Source organism: Ambystoma mexicanum, chromosome 5q (assembly GCF_040938575.1).
Source record: "Ambystoma mexicanum isolate Mex_15411 chromosome 5q, UKY_AmexF1_1, whole genome shotgun sequence".
NCBI lineage: Eukaryota > Metazoa > Chordata > Amphibia > Caudata > Ambystomatidae > Ambystoma > Ambystoma mexicanum.
In genome coordinates this window covers 1,250,057,496-1,250,078,725 of record NC_090933.1, presented here as the reverse complement: position 1 = coordinate 1,250,078,725, position 21,230 = coordinate 1,250,057,496, and the positions used below count along the sequence as shown (strand labels likewise).

The 21,230-nt window shown below is 44.8% G+C and overlaps 1 protein-coding gene across 2 annotated transcripts in view; it reads left to right on the top strand.

Annotated features, from left to right (window-relative positions):
* Positions 1-21,230, top strand: part of ZC3H3 (zinc finger CCCH-type containing 3) — a 2,515,563-nt gene that overhangs the window by 1,709,730 nt on the left and 784,603 nt on the right. For both annotated transcript variants that reach the window (XM_069621754.1, XM_069621755.1), the window contains exon 6: positions 12,378-12,465. In XM_069621754.1, the coding sequence (XP_069477855.1) occupies positions 12,378-12,465 (88 nt within the window). The remainder of the gene's footprint in view (positions 1-12,377; positions 12,466-21,230) is intronic.

The following is a 21,230-nucleotide window of genomic DNA, read 5'->3' as shown; positions in this document are numbered from 1 at the left end:
AAAGTCGAGTCCTTTCCAAGGAAACGCTGTGACTGGAGGAAACCTTCGGGTTCTCACACCAGCACGGGTACCGAGGCTAATTCAGCTACCGGTTGTCAGGCCGAGAGGTCTTTAGATCCTTCCGGAAACAGAGCTGAGGGACCGCAAGGTTCTTTTACCACGTATACACCTGAGGGGCTATGCCCATGTACCGGCAACATGTCTAAGGGTGCGCCTGCACGCAGCACTGCTGGCGACACTGCCGAGGGCGACACGCCTACCAGGCCTTGGCCTGAGGTACAGGCTAGGTCTCATACTTCATCGGCAAGAGTCCTGGAGGAGGATGGGCCCAGTGAGCCAATCACCACAACTTCGGCACGTGGCATGCAGCTCGACAAGATGGCCGCCGTGCCAGACAAGATGGCTGCTCGTCCCATACCGCCCAAGGAGCGCTGCAGGTGGGAGAACGAGTTACGAGGTGGGTCTGGTGTCAACCAGGTACATGGCCTACAGTTTATCCATCAGCAACGCAGGGCAGATTGATCCCACAACCAGCTAGACAGAGTACACACCAGCCTCAGCTACCGCCCGCTACCTCGTCAACATCACCTGCCACCCCACCGGCCTGCGAGGACAGGTTCTTTGAAAAGTTCCTCACACTTATGAGATCTCTGCAAATGGGGTCCAACCTTAGGGATGTGATCAGGGACATGCTCCCTCTGGCCCCTCCTCCTGCGCCTATAGTCATTCCTCCTATGGCTCCAGCGCTGCAGGCCCCGTTGCAGCCCTTGCTGCCCACGTTGGCCCCTTCGATTCTGGCTCCCCTGCCTCCCACAGTTCAGGCAGTTCCGTACCAGCCTCCTCTGCAACTTTCGGTTCCGGTTTCCACACTTCTATCCTCGGCACGCAGCTCTCCTCCACCCTCTCGGATCAGCCGAATGCCCTGGTGGACACAGACGAGGAAAAAGACCCCGACACACCATCGTCAGCCAATGCCTTCAACGAGGCCTTCAACAAGCGACTTGCAGGTCTGGCAAAGTACTTGGGCTTTCCTCAACCCGAAGTCAAATAACTGGAGGCAGGGGTACTGGCCGAGGTCCTCATTCTACGTCCCGCAGCTAGAATAGGGATCCCAATGCAGAAGGATGTTGTCGCCTTGGCCAATAAGGGGTGGCTCAAACCCCACTCGGCCCAACCTGTCAATCGGCGCCTGGATGCCAAGTATAGGAAAATGGAGGGGGATCCACTCTTGGAGGGGGCCCACCCTCAACCGCACTCTTCTGTGATTGCTGCGGCATCACTCTACTCAAAGCCTCAGTCGTCCTCGGCCGCCTCGTCCTCAGCGCTGTTAGGCAAGGAGGAGAAGATCTTGGAGGCGTATGGGAAGAAGCTTTATTCCAATGCTTCACTGCATCTTCGTCAATCCAACGCAGATGCCATGCTGGCAGCCGTTAACCAGAGGCTTTGGTGGGAAATAGCCGGCTTCCTTCCAGAATTTCTGGTGCAGAGCCAGTCGCGATTCAAGGCGGGACTGGCAGAGGCAAAAATGATGGCGTCTGTGGCTCACATTGACATCTCTGGCCTGGTCATATGCATTGCCACAGACATGAGAAGGACTGCCTGGCTCAGGGTAATAAATTCAACCCAGACGTTCAGGAACGCATATTGGACCTTCCATTCGAGGGTGGCAACCTCTTTCACTCCACCACCGATGAGGCGCTAGATAAAAAGAAAAACAGTTCGCAAACTGCAAAGTCTTTATCCTTATGAAGGCCATGTCTAAGGCGTACACCCAGTCACACCAATTCATTGACAAGGGGCGGAGGTTTGGAGGGTTCTGTGGCTTCCAAGAACAGAGGTCCAGGAAATCAGACCACTCGCTGAGTCAACACCGGCGCAAACAACAAAAGGGGGGTATAAGGGCTTTTTTCAGTCCCCCTCCTCCGATCAGCCTCAGAAGGAAAGAAGTCATGACCTGTCCCTTCGGGTCCACGTGTCTCCGGTGGGTGGCAGGCTTGCCCTTCACGCACAGTTTTGGCATCAGAAGTTTGCGGACCCCTGGATCCTCTCGGTAGTATCCACGGGTTACCGCTTACCAATCCCTTCCTCTCCTCCCTCCTCACCTCCACTCACACAGATTGGGACAGCAACTCTGTTGGCGGATATACGGTCACTCGTCGAGAGCCAGGCAGTGGAAGGAGTCCCAGCCTCCCAGCGAGGCTTGGGCTTCTACTCAGGATTTTCACCATACAAAAGAAGAACCAGGATGGCCTGAGAGCTGTGCCGGACCTCTCCACCCTCAACCTCTCCCTCGCCAAAAATTCAAGATGGGTACGCCAGCACTCATAGTGTAGATATTGTGCAAGGTAGACTGGATGTGCTCCTCGGTCTGAAGGGCGCTTATCTACACGTCCCAATTTGTCAGCCGCATCGCTCCATTCTGCGATGCAGGATCATGGGCTGCCATTTCCAATACAAGGTGCTACCCTTCGGCCTCAACTCTGCCCCCAGGGTGTTTACCAGACTCATGAATCAAGTGGCGGCACTCCTCAGGGCCCAGAGCCACCACATCTACCCGTATCTGGACGACTGGCACGTCAGGGTGAAATCTCCGGAGGCAGTTCACCACACTTCCTCCGGCCTTATGATTACACTCCACGTGCTGGGATTTTCACTCATCCTCAAGAAGTCTCAGCTGCAGCCTATGCAAAGACTGCAGCCTACGCAGAGACTGACCTTCCTGGGCCTCATCTGGGACATGAGCTCGGAGAGAGTGTTCCCCTCAGAGGACAAGATCACGCCCATCAAGAGGGCCACTACTGACTTCCTCACTCGAGAAGTGACATCGGCCTGGTGGTACCAACACATATTAGGCATCATGGCAGCGGTCCTGCTGGCCGTATCCCACACAAGGCTCAAGACTCAAGATGAGAAGATTACAGCTGCACTTCGCAGCCTCATGTAATCAGGAGCAGGGCTCCCAAGCGGTGCTTTTCAACATTCCTCATTCATTCCACTCAGACCTCACATGGTGGTCCAGGGACTGCAACCTGCGGACAGGCAAGCCCTTCCGGCAGCCGGCCCTACAGGTCACCATCACTACAGACTCCTCCCTAGAGGACTGGGGGGCCACTCTGGACAGCCACAGTGTCCATGGAGTTTGGACCCAGCAGGAGCAGGAGTCTCATATCAACTGGCTGGAGCTGAAAGCCATCTGGCTAGCTGTTAACCCTTTCCTTCCACTCATCAGGGGCAAGGTCGTCCTTATCCAGATCAACAACTCCACCAGCATGTACTATGTCAACAAGCAGGGGGGTACCAGGCCCCCTGCACTGTGCAGGCTAGCGATCAGCATGTGAGAATGAGCCCTTAACATCTACCTCACGGCCGTCCACCTGCCAGGGGAGTCCAACTTTGAGGCGGACAGGCTCAGCAGACTGGGAGCGGACAATTACGAGTGGCAATTGAACGATCAGGTACTGCTGGAGATCCTCAGCATATGGGAACATCCTCAAGAGGATCATTTTGCCCCTGGGGACAACAGGAATTCGCAGCAGTTCACGTCCTGGCATGGCCAGGGCCCTAGCTCCCTGTGCGACGCATTCCAGATACAGTGGAACTGCATGACAGCGTATGCCTTCCCTCCCACATCCCTGGTCCACAGGGTAATCTGCAAGATAAAGGAATCTTGTCACCTCAGCATCATTCGGATAGCTCTGTGGTGGCCGGCGAGACTGTGGTTCTCGGAGCATCTCAGCCTCTCGGACAGACCACCCATTCACCTTCCGATGGGTCCAGCTCATCTTCTGGCACAACAGGGGGCAGGGTCAACCGCCTGCCCCATAGAAATTAGCCCTCGCAGGGTATTTCATGAGCAGGTCACGCTGAAGCACCTGAGCCTATCACAGGCCAACCTAGAAATCATTCGGGGCGCTAAGAGCAAGGCTACCAGGAGCCAGTAAAAGAGTAAATGAACTAGGTTCTGTCCCAGGGCAGACTCTAAGGAGATCGACCCCCTTACGTGCATGCTTGATGATGTGCTCTCCTTCTCTGCATACTTTGCTCACTCAGGCGTGCAGGTGGACACATGCCGCACCTATTTGGCAGCCATAGCGACCTACAGAAATGTGGAGGAGGGGGTCTTCTCCTCTTCCGACCCCATAGTCAAGAGACATTTGGCGGGCCTCTCCAGGCTCTACCCGCCCACCAAAAAACCACACCCCGTGTGGGTCCTCAATGTAGTGCTGGGCGCCTTGACGCACAAGCCCTTCAAGCCAATGGCATCTGCGGACATCAGGCTGGTCACCATTAAGACAGCTCTGCTAGTGGGCCTCACCTCTGCTCGCAGAGTCAGCGAGATCCAGGCTCTGGTGGCCTCAGAACCCTATACGACTTTTCACAAGGATAAGGTGGTCCTGAGGACACAACCCACGTTCCTACCTAAGGTACCCTCTGTGTTCTATCTAAACGAGGAAATAGTCTTACCTATGTTTTTTGCTGACCCTAAGGACGAGGTTCAGAGGGTCTTGCACTGTCTGATGCCAGACGCACTCTGAAATTCTATCTAGACAGGACCAAGGGCTTCATCAAGTCTGACGCACTGTTTGTCACCTTAGGGGGTCAAGGCCCGGGCATCGGGCATCCAAGGCCTCTATAGCACGGTGGATGGTCTCGGCCATCAAGTAAGCCTACGAGCGGCAGCACAAACCACTGCCACCTAACATGCATGCCTGCGCTGTCAGAGCCAAGGCCACATCCCTTTCGTTCCAAAGGCAGGTTCCGTGGCAGGTCATTAGCAGGGCGGCCACCTGGGCTACCCCTTCGATATTGGATACCGGCTCTTAGTCAGATGCGGCTTTCGGACAGGTGGTTATAAGGAATCTGTTTTCTTGAGGATGGTCTCCTCTCCACCCTGGGGTTACATACATTCCATTGTAATCGCCCATGCAGTATGGAAGAAAGGGGACGGGACATAAGAGTAATTAATAGTTACTCAGCATAGTGACTAACATACTCTTAGTCCCCTTTCCTCCACACGCCCCACCATCCTCCCCCCTAATAATACTGGTGTCATTAGGCAATGTTAAAAATTGTTGACGCGTCAATGGGGACTGAGGAGTGGCACCGGTGGGTAAAGTCAGGGGTGCTCATCTTCCCAGGGCCGCGCCCCAGCGTGCCTCTATATTTAAAGGGGAAGGAGGTTTTTTCTGGGTAAAAAGGTTCTGTCTCCAGTCCCTAGCGAGGGATGCCCATACAGTATGGAGGAAAGCGGACTATGGACTAAGAGTATGTTAGTCACTACGGTGAGTAACTACTAATTGTTGCTGCTATTTAAGGAATCTCCAGTAGATACATGGGCTACTCAGTGACATTGAGAACTAAGTTCTGACACTGCTGCTCTACTAAGGTCATCAGTACTCCTAAAGAAGAATATGGATTTTGATCTTTTCTTCAAGTTCTTCAGCAAAGGCTTGATAATGTTATGGAAATTCAAATTGAATTGTACGCCACATTCCCAAGGTTTTCTGGGTTCCATCAACTGAGGTGGGTAGCTCAAGTGCAATGTAAACGTTTGCATTATTGGGTCAATACCTAGTCAGGTGGGTTTGGTGGTGTTTGATCGTCTGATAATTGATCACGGCAAACTGTCCAAAAAAGAAACTACCCGCATGAGATCAATTATCAGAGGGTCAAACTGCAAACCAAATGCCCCTACGCCTCCTCCCTGCTTTCCTGTTTGCTCGCCGCCAGGGTCCCTCCACCCCTTTTTCTTATTCTTTTTTTTGGCCTCCCATGTTGAGGAAGCAGGGGACACCACCACAACCCATTTGTTCAGGATGTATTAGCTTAATTGTCTGTTTTTAATCGATCTAATGGTACTGAGCGAATTTGGTCAAATGTACCATTCGATCAATTAAAAACAAACAATTATGCTAATACTGGTCTGGTGCACTTGGCCCTTCTTCTCTGCAGGTGATAAATTGAGTACCACATTGTGAGCGGTGATATGTTAATAAATAATATAATGCACAAAGTGTGAGGAAATGTACTTTTAGATACAGAGGGAAAGCTTTTTTATGAAGATTCTCTTAGGTGAGGTGGAGAAATGGGTAAAAGTACACAACATCCTCTCTAAGTACCAGACCAGCTTTTGTAAGGGCCTCTCAACAGCTTTAAATGGGGTCGCTCTCAATGTCATGTCAGAGAAGTCGGGAAGCCTGGAGGAAGTCTGCTGTATGGGGCCTGGGTGGACTTCTGTAGAGCTTTTGATCAGGTGTAGACTGTGGGCAAAGTTAAGAGCATGGGGCATCCCTGAGGGGCTGCTCGCCATGCTGATCGAGTTCCACAAAGACAATACCATAAGAATTCGACTTGATGAGGAAGGAAATCTGGCCGACTCTATCAAAGTGGAAAAGGGGGTTTGCAGGGTTGTTTGGGTGCCCTGCTGTTTTTCAATTTATATTTGGCAGACGCGTGGGACTGCTTGAAGCCATGTGCATTGGCCAGTCCACTAATCGGGAGATCAAGGGTCCACTGGCTGGCATACGCAGATGACGTGGTTCTTCTAGATTGCTCTCCTGTGGGACTCCAGAGTTTAATGTATGGACTGGACAGTTATGCTAGGGATAATGGCTTAGCCCTTAACACAAAAAAATAAAAAATCATGGTGTTTAGACAAAGTCGTAAAAAAATCCCTTACAGTCATTGGGAGATAGGAGGTCAGCAAATCGAAAGAGTTGAAGAGCTGTTATATCTGGGCTTCAAAATATATGCGTCTCCTGCAATTTGTAAGGTGGAAAAGAATCTGCAAAACAAAACTCTGTCATTACTGGCCCAGATGAAAATAAATCTAGTAAAATATTGTAAATTCTCTATACTGCCATTGATTCGATTCTACAAAGCAAAAGTTATACCAGTTATACTTTATGGGCTTGAAACCAAACCCCTCCTGTGGCATACAGACTGGCAGAAATGGGAAGGTATGGTGTGGAAGAAAGTTCTCAATCTCCCCATATGTCTCTCACTGAGTCTCCTCAGATTCGAACTAGGGTTAAGTTCCTTATACATCATTGCAGAATGGAAGCTGATGTCACTCTTTAGGCTTATTTCAGCTGCACAGGAGAATTCTTCATACAGGGACATTAGAGAGCATTCTGAGAGGGGCGGTTCGGAGAGACTGAAAAAATTGGAAGAATGGGCCATTGAGGAATTATCAAAGGCAAGTACAGATTTGGATACTCTGCAAGGCCAAAAAAAGCTGGCAGAAATGGATTGGATCACTACAATTGACTTGATGCAGGCCAAAACAAGATCTAATCAATTCATAGTTGAAGAAAAGAATCTGGGCTTTGTTCCAAGCTATTTGGTTAAATTGCCGGACTGGAAAATGACCAATAATTTCCTCAGAATCCGTTTAAATGTAGCTAGAACTGGTGAGGTCCTGGCACAAAGAGGCCAAGGGGCTCTGGCCTTAAAGCTATGTGAAAGTTGTTCGAACCCGAAAGCCCAAACTTTGAAACATCTCTTAATGGACTGCCAAGGAACCGGTGAAGTCAGATCTCGACTGTTCACTAGATTTGTTTTTTTGAGTGCTAATTTCATACCAGAAATGTTTTGGGAACGTTTAATTGCTGGTGTCCACAATCCTTTAACAGTCTCAGTTGTGCAGGTGCTTGCCAGCTGCAATATTGTTGATTAACTTCTCTCTCCGCATGCCTGAATGCTATGCAGGTCTTTCCTCTTTTCTTACGTTCTTTAAAAAATCTATAATTTCTGTTCAGGTTTATTGCTTGTAGAGTTAGAGTAACGTTATAGGGATCATAACAGTGCTTAGAACAAAAGGAAAATTTTATAGGAAAGGTTTTTCTATTTTTAGTTTATTGCGGTCTAATTTTAAATATTGCTTAATAACAAATGGTTTTATATGTGATAACAGTGGTATGTTTGCAATGTGTTTGTTGGTGGTAATATGTCGTATTTCCTCTTTTTCTTTTTCTGGTATTGCTGTTTTTTTTAATTGTCCTTTTATTCTTTTTGTCTGTGCAAAGGAAGTATTTAGTTGTGATTGTTTTTGTAAAAGGTTGTTTCAACCAAACACATTAAAAAAAAAATACAAAGTATGCCATCTGGCACAGGTGTTATTAATTATTAAAATGATGTGGGTAATACCGTCTTAGAAAGGGTGGGCTGCTAGTCAGTCCCCCCTTTCATAAGCACCATGCCAAAAACATATACATCTTTTCCTTGCTTCATCAGTCTCCCGATCAGCAGCAGCAACAATGCAGTTTCAGCAGCTCTTGCTCTCTAGTGGCACAAATAAGTTTCAGAGGTCACATATGCCCTCTGACAGCTGCTGTGGCAGCCAGGTCACTGCAACACAGAGGTTGCATTTTAAGCTGCACCTCTGGCCTAAAACCAAGTAATTATGAGAGCTACTAACCTGGTGGCAGTTTTAAACTGTACAAATAAGCTATACCTGAGTTTAGAATATAGTGGCAAGTATTTCCCATAATTATTAAATCCACATCTGATTGGAATCATACATGCGTGACCCCAGACCAGCTTTAGACAAGCTGGGTGTATCCCTCCCGCTGAACCCCAGACTGGCTGTCTCTGCTGCACCCAGCGGGGCTGGAGGCATTGGGTTTCCTCTCTTTGTTCATTTGTGAGGTAGTTTAACACCTCACTCCAGTAAGACAGCTCCTCAGCATGAACTGTCCTGGGAACCTGGAATAAAAGGCGACACCTTACACAAAAGGACTAGCCTCAAAAGGTTGTATTTCAAAAGGTCATTAGATGCTGTGGTAAAGGCAAGGTGGGCAGTGTAAGTGTAGACTGAGGGAGGTCAGCACAGTTGGGGAAAGATTCTCTTCCTGTCTCCTCCGCGTTCTTTAGCACAAAGCACTTTGGGTAAGATGGAAGAAGGCAAAGACCACTTGTTACACGGGCAGGGATTGGACCCCTTCAAGCAGGCTTGTTTTTGTTTGTTGACCTGTGGACCTTTGCCTAAATTGATTAATCTTTGGAATTCACGAAGAATTCATTTGTCACCGGCCGGGAGTTCTGTCCTTTTCAGGATCGTCCAGTTGTGAGGTGAAGGAAGGGATTCCAAGGCAGATGCAAACTCTGCTCCCTTACTATCCCCAGGATACATTGAAGGCGACCTGCTGCTGGAGCAGGACTTGCCTCTCTACCAGCTACACTGGTATCCAGGACCTGACTCGAGGTGAAGGATCCATGCAGGTGTTTGCTAGCCTCTCTCTTGTCTGGGAGAATGAGAACAAGAGCTTATCTTGTTCCTGACAGTAAGCTTTTAGCCAGATCAGCCAGGATCCTGTTTTTTTCCATCAAACTGCTTTGAGACATTTTTGGAGCCTGTTTGATGTATACAAACCACTGGGACCCACCAATGCTGATGTTGGTCCCCTCTTGATCTTAGAAACGCACGCACAGTGCCAAAAAGCCTTGTAGGACGACGTGGATCAGTGAAAAAGTATTATTGACTTCCAACTGCTTCTCTGCTCCAACTTTAGGCCACAGGGACTGGTTAGGTCACCTTTGATCCATTTGCCTCGCACAAGATCGATCCCTGCAAACATTGTGGTTATTGATTGCCTTTCACCCTTGTTTCATTACCCAGAGTGCATCTTTCTATCCCTTACATATTCAGTGTTCTTCTCACGGAGGGTGTTTGTGTAGCGTTGTTTTATTAAGTTATTTTTGCACATGTTATGGAACCTTGATTGGACATTCCTTTATTTTGGACTGTTGTATTTGCTGTTTGGATTGCTACTGTTTCATATTTCACCCCTCTTAAGAGTATAGCCTGCCCTCGGCCCATGTTACCACAAAAGGTGAAACAGGTATATATGTTAAGTGTGCCTGTTTCACCTTTATGATTGGGATCAATCTTGTTTGGTAGAACTGTGAGGGCTGAGAAGTGCTCCCACAATTCTATTCAAATCATCACGTCATACCATAATCAATAGTATAAGTATTTGTATGTTTATTTGTATTTATTTGAAGAGCAGGGATGTCACTTTCAAACAGAAATGACCTACAATAACACATCTACAAATGTCAGAAGCATTCCCATCAAGGGTGCTTGTACAAAAACATAAAGATGAGAAAAAGTAGTGAGACACGTTGGGATGGTGTAGGAAATAAGACATACACCAGGGGCAAAACGAAACAAACAGAAAAAAAATGTGTATAAGAAAATAGGTGACTTACAACGGTAACATTAATCTAAGGGGACAAGTGCTTCAAACTAATGCGGAGTACTAATCAAATATACACAATTACATTATTAAGCACCATTGTAGGCAGTGGTGGGTCAGGTAGGAAAGGTGGGGGAGAGTTCAGGAGGAGATTCCTCTTTAGCAAGTCAGTAAAGTTTAAGTCAAGCTTTGAAGAGATCCACAATTGGGCTGGCTTTGATTGTTATGATCAGTGGTTTCAGTGGAACGGGGCGAGTAATGATACGGAGGGGAAGCAAGAGGCAGCACAGGGAGGATATTAGATGATGAGGATTAGTGCAGAGGAGGATCGGGGGAACGAGATGGTCAGTAAAATGAGATACAATCAGACAGGTACTGGGAAGGAAGGCCATTGATACCTTTGTGGACTAGACAGAAAACCGAAAAGTTGTGCATGGAGAGCCAACCAGCATGTTGTCGGTAAGTAGAAGTGGGGGAAGATCTGGGTACATTGTGAAGAGATTGGGGGTAGCAAAATAGAGGAAGGAAGGAGTAGAGAGGTGAAGGAGCTTGAGCAGTAGTCCAGTTTGCTGAGCATAAGAGTGGAGATTTGAGTTTTTCCCGAGTGATTACTAAGAAAGGGATGAATTTTCCAAAGGTTCAGGATGTTAATACGAGCAGCACAGGCAGTGGTAGTGATGAATTGTTGAAGTCGTCGGTCGCTATCAAAGCGGACCCCAAGATTCAGGGCATTGGAAGCTGGGAGAAAGATGACTTCCACTCAATTATATAAGTAAGATATATATTTACACTTGGTTTCAATGAATCTATGAACACCCTATATCACTCACCTAACCGTTCAGAGAGGAGAGCGCAGAAGTAATGTGGAGGGCAAGAGGGAACAAGAAAACTTCTCAACACAATCCATAGTGTCCAATTAACCTACAAATAAATCAGTAGGACCACTCTACTCCTACAACAAAACTCCTGCTACACATCATTCAGAAAACTTTGATTAGATGGCAACCACCTATTCTGCTCCCTAGCTTCCTGTTGTGCAAGGCGTGAAGAAGTCGTTTTCAGTCCAGACTCCGAATGTTTGTTTAAAACCAAATACCAATCCATGGCTGAGCTCTATCTACCCTCCACGTCTTCAACAAAATTGCCTAAAACCAGTCTTTCTTCATAGCCACGATGATAGTGTGACCCCATGACTGAGTCTTTGATGTGTTCTTGCCTTGTGCCTGGAAGCAAATAGTTAAATATGCCTGCGTTACAAATAAATTGTGCAATTAAATCACATGTTTTTACATTTCTTATAGTGATGTTTTTTGACAGCTTATACTTACCGACTTTTACATTCAAAAGGTGGGCACCGAACCTGTTTGCTGCGGTTTCCGTCAGCAGGACACACCCTGCAAACTAGTGGCCACCCCATTCTTTGTAGAGCCAGTATCCTCAATAGTTGACTGAAACTCAAATAATTGGGACTGGAAGCAAAAGTTGTTCTTAGAATTTTCATGTTGGTTTAGAACGCTTTAGAACAAGAGAGGCCCATCCTGTGACTTGTCTTTAAAGTGAGATTGAATAATTATATTTTATCTTTTACATATTTGCCACAGTTAAATAAACAATTGCCATTATACTGTACTTACTTAAATGTTCTTTCCTGTTTCACCTTCATTCCGTCATCCTCCCCTCCTTCCTCATGTTCTCACTGGTGGCTTCATCTTCACACTTTTTGCTTCACTGGCTCAAACTTCCCATCAACACTCTTCTGTCAGTCTCCCAACCTTTGATATATCCACATGTGCCCAAAGGCTCCAGTTGCTTATGTTTTCAATTGTTCTTCCCCTGTTGGCCTCGCCTCTTCATGCCTCCTGGTTTCCTCCACTGGTGCATTTGTCTACTGAAACCCCTTCTTTCAGCCACATCTCAGGGTTGAGATTCCAATGGCACCCCTTCCAGAGGAGTATGAACGCTTACACATTTCCTTTTTGCCAGTCAAGCTCTCCTCCCTATGGCAGTTGATAACACCTTCTCGTGTGCATCTCACCTAGTGTGTATCACACCCGCCTGTTGTCATTCTATCTAGGTCAATTTCCCCTGATGGGAGCTTACAAGTATTGTGCCGTGTTGACGAAAGCAACATTTTCTAAGAGTTGTTTCTCAAGGACTTTATTTGCTTTCTTTTCACAGGACGGTTGGACATTTCGCCTAACAGTACCAGCTATTGTTCCCCAAGCTCTTCAAGTAGAACCCCAACTCCAAGCCGCTACATCGCAAGGTTGGTTGCTTATAATGGCTATTGCTTTATAATGAAGCAGAGATTCATGCTTAGGGAATAAGTGGTTATGAAGTGCATTGTTTGCCTGATAGGTGAAACCCATGGTGAAAGGCCAGTGTTCATTGGTACTATGCAAACTACTAAGTGCCCGATTCTGAGCTACATGCAAAGTTAGAAAAGTGCTGTTCTGTGGAGGAATAACGCTTCCCTAATTACCACCAGATTCTGTTCACCTGCAAAAGTGGTGGGAAGGAATGCAAACTGCTTATTTCGCGCTCCTAGATATGTCTGCCCCTTACAGCGTGGCACGGCACCTCCCTTACCATAGCACAAGTGGAGGGAACATACAATTGTACATTGACTGCTCACTTTATTCATAGGGCAGATGACTCTCGGTTTTCAACAGGATTCAAATCCAGGTTGTGAATCTCTTATTCAGTTATTAAGAAGCTGTAAGCTATAAGATGTCTCATATCCACACTCTGCAATCCAGGACATGTTTTGTTACAGTTTTGTAGGTATGAAAGATACACACCTTTTATACTTAGCCAGCAATGTCATAGGAAAAATGTGTTCTGTTGGCAAATGCTCATCTGTCCAGTGCTCTTTCTTCAACTGGGAAAGACAAATTGAATGAAATATGCATATTTCACTTTAGGATATGTTCACTTCAATGATGACACTTCCCGTTGCATACATACGTAAGAGTACCCTCTGGCACTAAAGCTATTCTCCTCACATTGCTCTTGTTGTGAGTGTAAAACTAGTCTCTACCACAGGTAAAGTGCAACGTGCAAGATTTATTGAGCTTGTCTTACCTAATTGTTGATTTGGAGTGGGAGTGGTGCAGATTTCTGTGTAGACACGAGCGCGTGCTCTGTGTTCTTCTTGAGTGACGTTATATAGCGCTCATAGAAATCTCTTTTGCTGCTTCTAGTGCATTATTATTTTTGAATGAGACTATAGAAGTGTTACATTTTTTATTACTCCCTGGTCTATGGCAAATGACCTGCAGGCAACACGCAGGGCAGCAGCACAGGTTTTAATTAAAGTGGACACTGGTGAAAGACCAGATGAATTTATTTTATCAGCCAGCCTCACCATTCAACACAAATTTGACATACCTGAGAGGCTAAAAAAGAAGGAAATATGTTTGTGGTGGGAGGCCATGACGTTACAAACCTACATAGATGAACAAAGAATCCTGAGCGAATTAAGGATCCTAACCATACCAACATATGAGGAAATTGACCCTCTATTTAAGATTATAGAGAGCCTAATTAAGTTTGCAAAGTCAGATACAGCTAAAATAATACAGGACGTTGAGTCTATGGAAGAGCAACTCTTTACCTCCAAAGATGAATACGAATGCAAAAGGAGAATGGTACGACTAGAAGAATACTTTGGAAGATTCAAACAGTTGAAATTCAAAAGAGATAAGATAGACTATGAACAAGGGAGAATTTGCACGTTTGCCAAGCGCTTTGATGACCAGATCAGAGAACGCTGTCATCAAATGGAAAGTAATGCCAAACCTAAAGAACAACTGGGGGAAGATCGTAGTAGCTCTGATGTGCAATCTACTGACTTGGAAAGTAGACCAACTCACCTCAATTTCTTTAGAGGAATTCAAGCTGCGCCACCTAGAGAGCAGAATAAAAAGGAAAACATGTGGCAGACCACTAACTAGAGTAAGAGGAGGCAGAATCGATATAAGAAGACAAGAAGGGGAGGACGACCCCAGAGAAGGAACATCGAAAAATCGGACAACACGCTTTGTGAGAGGACAGAGATCCAGTGTTCAGGGAAGAGAAATGAAGAATCAACAATGAAGATTGTCAACATTTATCTAGACTCCTGACCACGACAGAAGAATCAGTACTTAAATTAGGACTATCTTTTTGTCCTACTAATACATATGTCAATACGAAAAAAGATCTTTTCAAATTTGGGAGAAAACTGAAATTGATAAAATTACATGCCACTAAAATATCATGCACTCATTTACCTATAAAAGGTGATGTGAGATAAATACATCCTCTATCAGGTCAAGGTCCTTAGCAGTTTTTCTTGTCTAGCTCAGCTGGAAGAAAAGAATGCAGAACTTGGTACAGAGTTTGATAATCAGGCTATTTAGACGACTATGGCATATATACTGATTTTAGCACGAGTAGTGGCTTTAAATTAAAATCTAAATTGTGTCCTTATATCCTTAATATTTCAATTGAAGTATTTGAGGAATTAGTACTGAGAGATCGTAAACGTCTCGCTCCTCAAATTGACCCTAACCATCTTAATCTAGCCTCCAAACAACTAGAAGCAGGACAGTGAAGGAATATTCATCCGTCCTGCGGACTAAGGAGGAGGTTTAGTGATATGGGACAAAAAAAAGTATACAGAGGAAGCACACTGACAACCTGCAGATGAAAACTGCTATGTTCTAACTACTGAACAAGCCTTGAGTGATACACAAATGGAATATGATCTACTTCTTAAATATTAACAAATGAAAGAGCTCTTGGATGAGGATGAATATTTCTTTCTCAAAAATAAATATCCAGTCATCCCCATCCTATAACACTTGCACAAAATCCATAAGACTTTGGAGAGCCCTCCTGGTGGACCATAGTCTCTTCCATCAATAGCCTTCTTCAACCCACTTCGAAATTCTTAGCTTCCTACTTACAACAATTTTGTCATTCATCAGGGACACTTCAGATGTGTTAAATAAACTGGGTCGTGTAAGTTGGGAACCCACCTACATATTAGTGTCTTAAGATGTTTTTTTTGTACTCATCCATTCACTGTACACATTTTGTTTGAAGGCTTGCAAATATTTTCTGGATTCAGGATCTGTCAGTTATAACCAACACAATGATATGCTTCTTACCATGCTACAGTTTTGTCAAGAGCACAATTTATTTTATGTTTGAAATCAAACATTACAGACAAAAAAGTGTGACCGCCATGGTGTCCTGCATGGCACCAGCATATGCTAATCTGTACATGGGCTGGTGGGAACAAACCATCGCGTGTGCAGACCAATTCGACAGCTTTGTTGAGCACATTGTAGTATGGTATTGATTTTTTATCGATGACCTATTCCTTATTTTGAATGGGTCCAATAGCCAGCTGCTAGAATACTGTTTTGGTTTGAACAACAACAGTATACATTTGGAATTAACCATTACTAATAGTAGAAAGGAATTGGTGTTTTTAGATGTGGAGTTTGAAATCAGTAATAACCAATTGATCTCCAGCCTATAATTCCACTATACACTCCTGTAGTCCTCATCCCACGTCATGCGAATCCCTCACCGCCAAAATGCAGATTAATGAGTCACAATCCATTACCATACACCTCATATACAGACCACCTGGCCCTCTTGGTACCTTCGAGGAAGACTTGCAAAATATATAAATGAACAACCTGAAACCCTCCACCCAACTACTTATATTAGGCGATTTCAACTTAGGATTCAACGACCAAACAGACAAAAATGCCACAGAAATAGCCAATACGATCAAAGCACTAGGCCTTACTCAAAAAGTCTCTACACCCACCCACATAAAAGGGAGAATACTGGACTGGGTAGCCGACCTCAACTGCTCTGCCACTATCACATCCATCCTGCCTTTAGCATGGACAGATCATTCTTTGATCTCCTTTCTCTTATCCACTGTCAGACCCACTCCACTGGCCCGACCACGAGCGCCACCATGCCTAACCAGAAGTAATAAAAGTATTACGGTAGAAAAAATCATCCCCGCCATACTGCCTACTCTCAATACACTGTCTGATAATCTCGACCCCAGCGGCCTAGTTCAGGAATTCAACAATATTATGCTTACCACTCTGGATAAAATTGCTCCTATCAAACTCAGACCGAGCAAACCCATAGCCCACCTAAACAAATGGTTCACCCCACAACTCAAAGACCTTCGCACCCTAAAGAACAAAAGTGAAACAAACTGGAGACGATGCCCATCTAGCGAGAATAAAGCCAAATTAACTGTACTCTCCTCACTCTACAAAAAGGAAATCTGCCAAGCAAAACGTAACTCATATGACCAACGCATTGCTAGCTCAAACTCAAGCATGAAGGAACTCTTCTGCATACTCAAAGAACTAGAGTCCCCTATTGCTACCCCGGACGTCTGCACCAAGGACAAATCCTGGTGTACTGACATACAACAAGCCTTAGAGCATAAAATCGATACACTTCAGAACAAAATCCAATTAAAAAAGAAGGCTCTAAACTTACAGCACCTGCCTAACATTCTCCAGCCCAATGAGCCACCACCGGCACACAATGCCACATTCCACTTCTCAAAAATGTCCATCCTAGAGGTAGAAAAAATCATCCTATCTTTAAAACCCTCAAACTGTAAAGGGGACATCTGCCCTGCACAGCTAATAAAAGACGCTGCTAGAGAACTCTCCCCATTTATAACCAAACTGATAAATGCCTCTTTTGCTACAGGTACTATACCTGCCAACCTCAAGCAATCCTGGGTGCTACCACTCCTCAAGAAACAGACACTTGATCCCCTCATTCCCACTAACTATCGACCTATTACCACGGTCCCATTTTTACTAAAAATACTGGATAAAGCCGCCTACACTCAAATACAGAAGCATTTAGAACTGCACAAACTCCTGGGCAACAGACAATCCGGCTTCCGTCCAATGCACGGAACTGAGACTGCCTTAATCGACCTTAAGTCCCAGATAGACGAACTGAGAGACAAAGGAAGGACGGTACTCCTGCTCCTACTCGACCTTTCCGCTGCTTTCGACCTGGTCAACCACAAGGTCTTATGTCGGCACCTTGACTCTGCAGCTCACTTCTCCACAGACGCTATCAAGTGGATCGAGTCCTTCCTGAGTGAGAGGACCATGAGAGTCTTCTCCTCCTCAGCATCTGCCGAGCCTACACCCATCCTATGCGGCGTTCTGCAAGGATCCTGCGTCTCGCCCACCCTATATAACATCTTCACTAAGCCATTGTTCGACGATCTGGACCAGCTGGGTGTCACCTACACTAACTATGCAGATGATACTCAGATTCTCCTACCACTTTCTGGGGATTACAGTGCGGACACGGGCCTAGTGAACAAAATTTACCTTATCATCCAAGCATGGATGGCCACACACGGCCTATGCTTGAACGATGATAAGACTGAACTAATAATATTGGGTTCGCAGGCCAATATTAAAAAACTAGGTCAAGATTACTCTTCCTTCAATATTGACGGCAACACCATTAAAGTCTCCAAGGAAGTAAAAACCCTGGGATTCTACTTGGACTCCACACTATCCTTTGACAAACAGGTCAAATCCCTTACCTCGTCTACGGCTTACACATGCAAACTTCTTAGAGCTGGTAAACCATTCCTCTCTGACTATAGCTGTCTGATCCTGGCTAGAGCTCTTATACTCTCTAGAATCGACTATTGCAAAGCCCTTTACATTGGGGCTAACAAATCCACCACTAATAAACTCCAAACGCTACAGAATAATGCCTTAAGAGCAGCCCTTGGCATAAATAAGAAAACCCACATCTCTGCCTTGAGACATCAACACAAATGGCTCTCCACATCCAATAAAATACTTCTAAAAACACTCTCTCTGACACACAAAGCTTTGAACAACGCGGCCCCTAGTTACCTCATAGACAAACTTCAGAGAAGAACTTCTCTCAGACCCACTAGAATGGGGAACACTAACTGCCTAAATATCCCCAAATACAAACTGACTACCATCGGGGGCAACAGCTTCACTGTTAAGGCAGCCAGAAGCTGGAACTCACTGCCCCAGGAGTTAAGAGCTGACCAACCATATCCACTCTTCAGGAAAAACTTAATAAAGCATATCACTGCCACCAATCCTTAGTTACCCATCACCCTTCCCTTAGGACACTATCCTGCAATCAAGAAACAGTATACCTTGCTATAATCTCTCTTTATGTAAATACTGCTGCCCATGCATGTGTACTCATATAAGTTTTATATCCTAGTGCACGCACCTTTGATCCAGCCCTATTGTTCATATTGTATATATCCTGTAATCATACTATACTGCCACAGCCCTATTGTTCATATTGTATATTTCCCGCATTCATGCAAACTAGCCACAGTCCTATTGTTCATATTGTATATATCCTGTCTGTAACCTGTGTAATCATGTAAGCCTTGCATTTCCTTGTCATTGCGCCCTTTTACTTACGAGTCTGGTGCACTTAACAAATGAATAAACAAACAAACAAACAATTGGTCAACTCCATTCCTTATGGAGAATTTCTAAGAGCCAAATTAAATGAATCTACGGAGGATGGTTTCCTCTTTGAGGCTAATTGATTGGAAACGCATTCTTAAGTAGAGGCTACTCCAAGAACAAAATCAATGCAGCATTTATAAAGGCTAAATCGAGAAAACGAAATGAGCTCCTCATTGGGGAAGTAAGAGATCTGAGAATGGCAATATCGGGTTTATTACTCGTTTAATCACCAAGCCAAACAAACCAGATCAATAGTGTGTAACATTGGCCGATTTTGCCAACAGATCGGGACCTTGGACAGGCTTTGGATCCTTCACCTCAAATCACCTTCTCTAAAGCTCCTTCACTGAGAGCCATACTATCTCCTAGTGTACCTAAATAGAGCACCAGTAAAACCAATTGCTTATCACAAGGTAGCCAAAACACAGGTTTCTTCAAATGTATGAAGTGTAAGATGTGTGATCCTGCATTGGATAACCGAGTTGTGAAATGTCCAGATGGCAGATCATGGATCTTTAAACATAAAATCAATTGTCTGACACCATTTGTGGTCTAAATGATTCAATGCACCTGCGGTGTACGATATATTGACTCTACAATAGGTCCTCCGACATTGCATATTTTAAGCATTCTCGAGCCATCAAAAACGCAGACATTAAGTACCGTATGTCACTCCACTTCTCTGAAAACGTGATAAGAATGTGCGATATGTAATATTTCTAGGATTAGCACATATACCATAACAATTCAGAAAGGGTAACAGGAACTGAGGTTGAGACAATTGAAATCAAAGCTCATTATTCGATTTGAGACTTTGAAACCCAATGAGTTTGTATGGTGAGGAGGAGTTATTTGTCTTTCTGAACTAATATTATTGAGAATTGGTACTTTCTGAAATTCTGTTCACCCTGTGTGTTTTATTGATTGGTGTCTACAATTAAGAAGGTACATTGTATTTGCATCTATATATATCATTTTGCGATCCATTTCTCTACAGATGGAGTGTTTGCACTTATCACTTTATTCCCCTCACCTTGCTGCTTATTATCTAGCTCTGAAGACACATTTATGTCATTACTTGCACTAGCAAGGTTTTGGTGTTATGTGATGCAACACTTCGGGCTTCATCACGAGTTGGGCGGTATCCCGGTGGTAATTCCGCCCAACTGTAATAGCGTTGGCACCATCTGGTCTGGCGTTCTTAGCGCCAGGTCACGGGTTGCGCATTAACGGTAAATCCTCATTGGGTCCTCTAATACAGCCAGCAGTAATGCGGCGAAAACAGGGCACTAAAGGGGATTTTCACCTCCAGCAAATAGCTGGAGGTAAAGCAGCCCATTTAGCGCCCAACTCGTGACCGGGCCAGCCCTTAAATGTGGCGGTAATAGCGTTACCACTGCATTTAAGGGCTACCGCCCAGCTCGTGATGAGGCCTTTCGGGATTGAGCTTTTTTGTGCATGCATATTGCACTTTATTATCCACTGCCATATGATGGACACTTTTTTGATTGGGGGGCTTGGTCTCAGCACTCGATTCCCTTTTGGGATATGCATTTTGGCACCTAACATTACAAGATGCAGAAAGAGGGAGCATTCTTTGTATATACACTATGCCTTTTACTGCATTTTACGTTGATTTGCATTTTTAAGCGCCATCTGCATTTAGCACTTTATCCCATAGTGATTATGCAGTTTTGCACTTGCTACATGAGCGTATTTATTGGTATGTGTTGTAGATTGATTGAACAACTTTTGTTCATGCACTGAGCACCTTAAAGAAACGGGGGCCTTTTTTCTATCTTCATGTCATGTACATTTTAGTGATCCTGGGTGATATTGTATCTGCATTGGGATTATATATGTATGAGGCCGTTGTCCTTTGTATCAATATCTGCCCATGTTTGGGCTGTTGAAAATGTGCGTTCACGTTGCACTTTACCTATGTTAGACACTATTTTTACACTTTGTCCGCTTGGGCGCTGTGTCATGTCTAGGGGTTTTTGCACAGAGCACTTTGCTTCCTTTGGAGATATTTTAATTTAATGTATTTCAAGGGAAGATCGATTTACACACTGGTGGCTGCCCATGTGTAGCGCTGTGATCCACATTATTACTGCCATATATGTTGGGATCCAGCATTTTAATGTATATATTGCTTTTTAGGCACTAGTACATTAGCTTCTAAATTGAAAAATAATAGATGTATTGTTCACCTGAGCATCATAGGTACAATTGATTATTTAAACAATGTAATGAACAGTTGTTATGTTTTTTTTAAAAAACTTTATTTATACATTTAATATTACACATTGACAACAAAATGTAATACAATAACACAATGTTCAAAGAATACTTATGCAATTCCATCATATTAGCTTTATCTATAAAGAACAATCAAGAATTTAAATTAAAATGAGAGAGAAAGGAAGAAAAGAAGGAAAAAAAAAGAAAAAAAAAAGTAAGAAAAAAAAAGAAAAAAACGAAT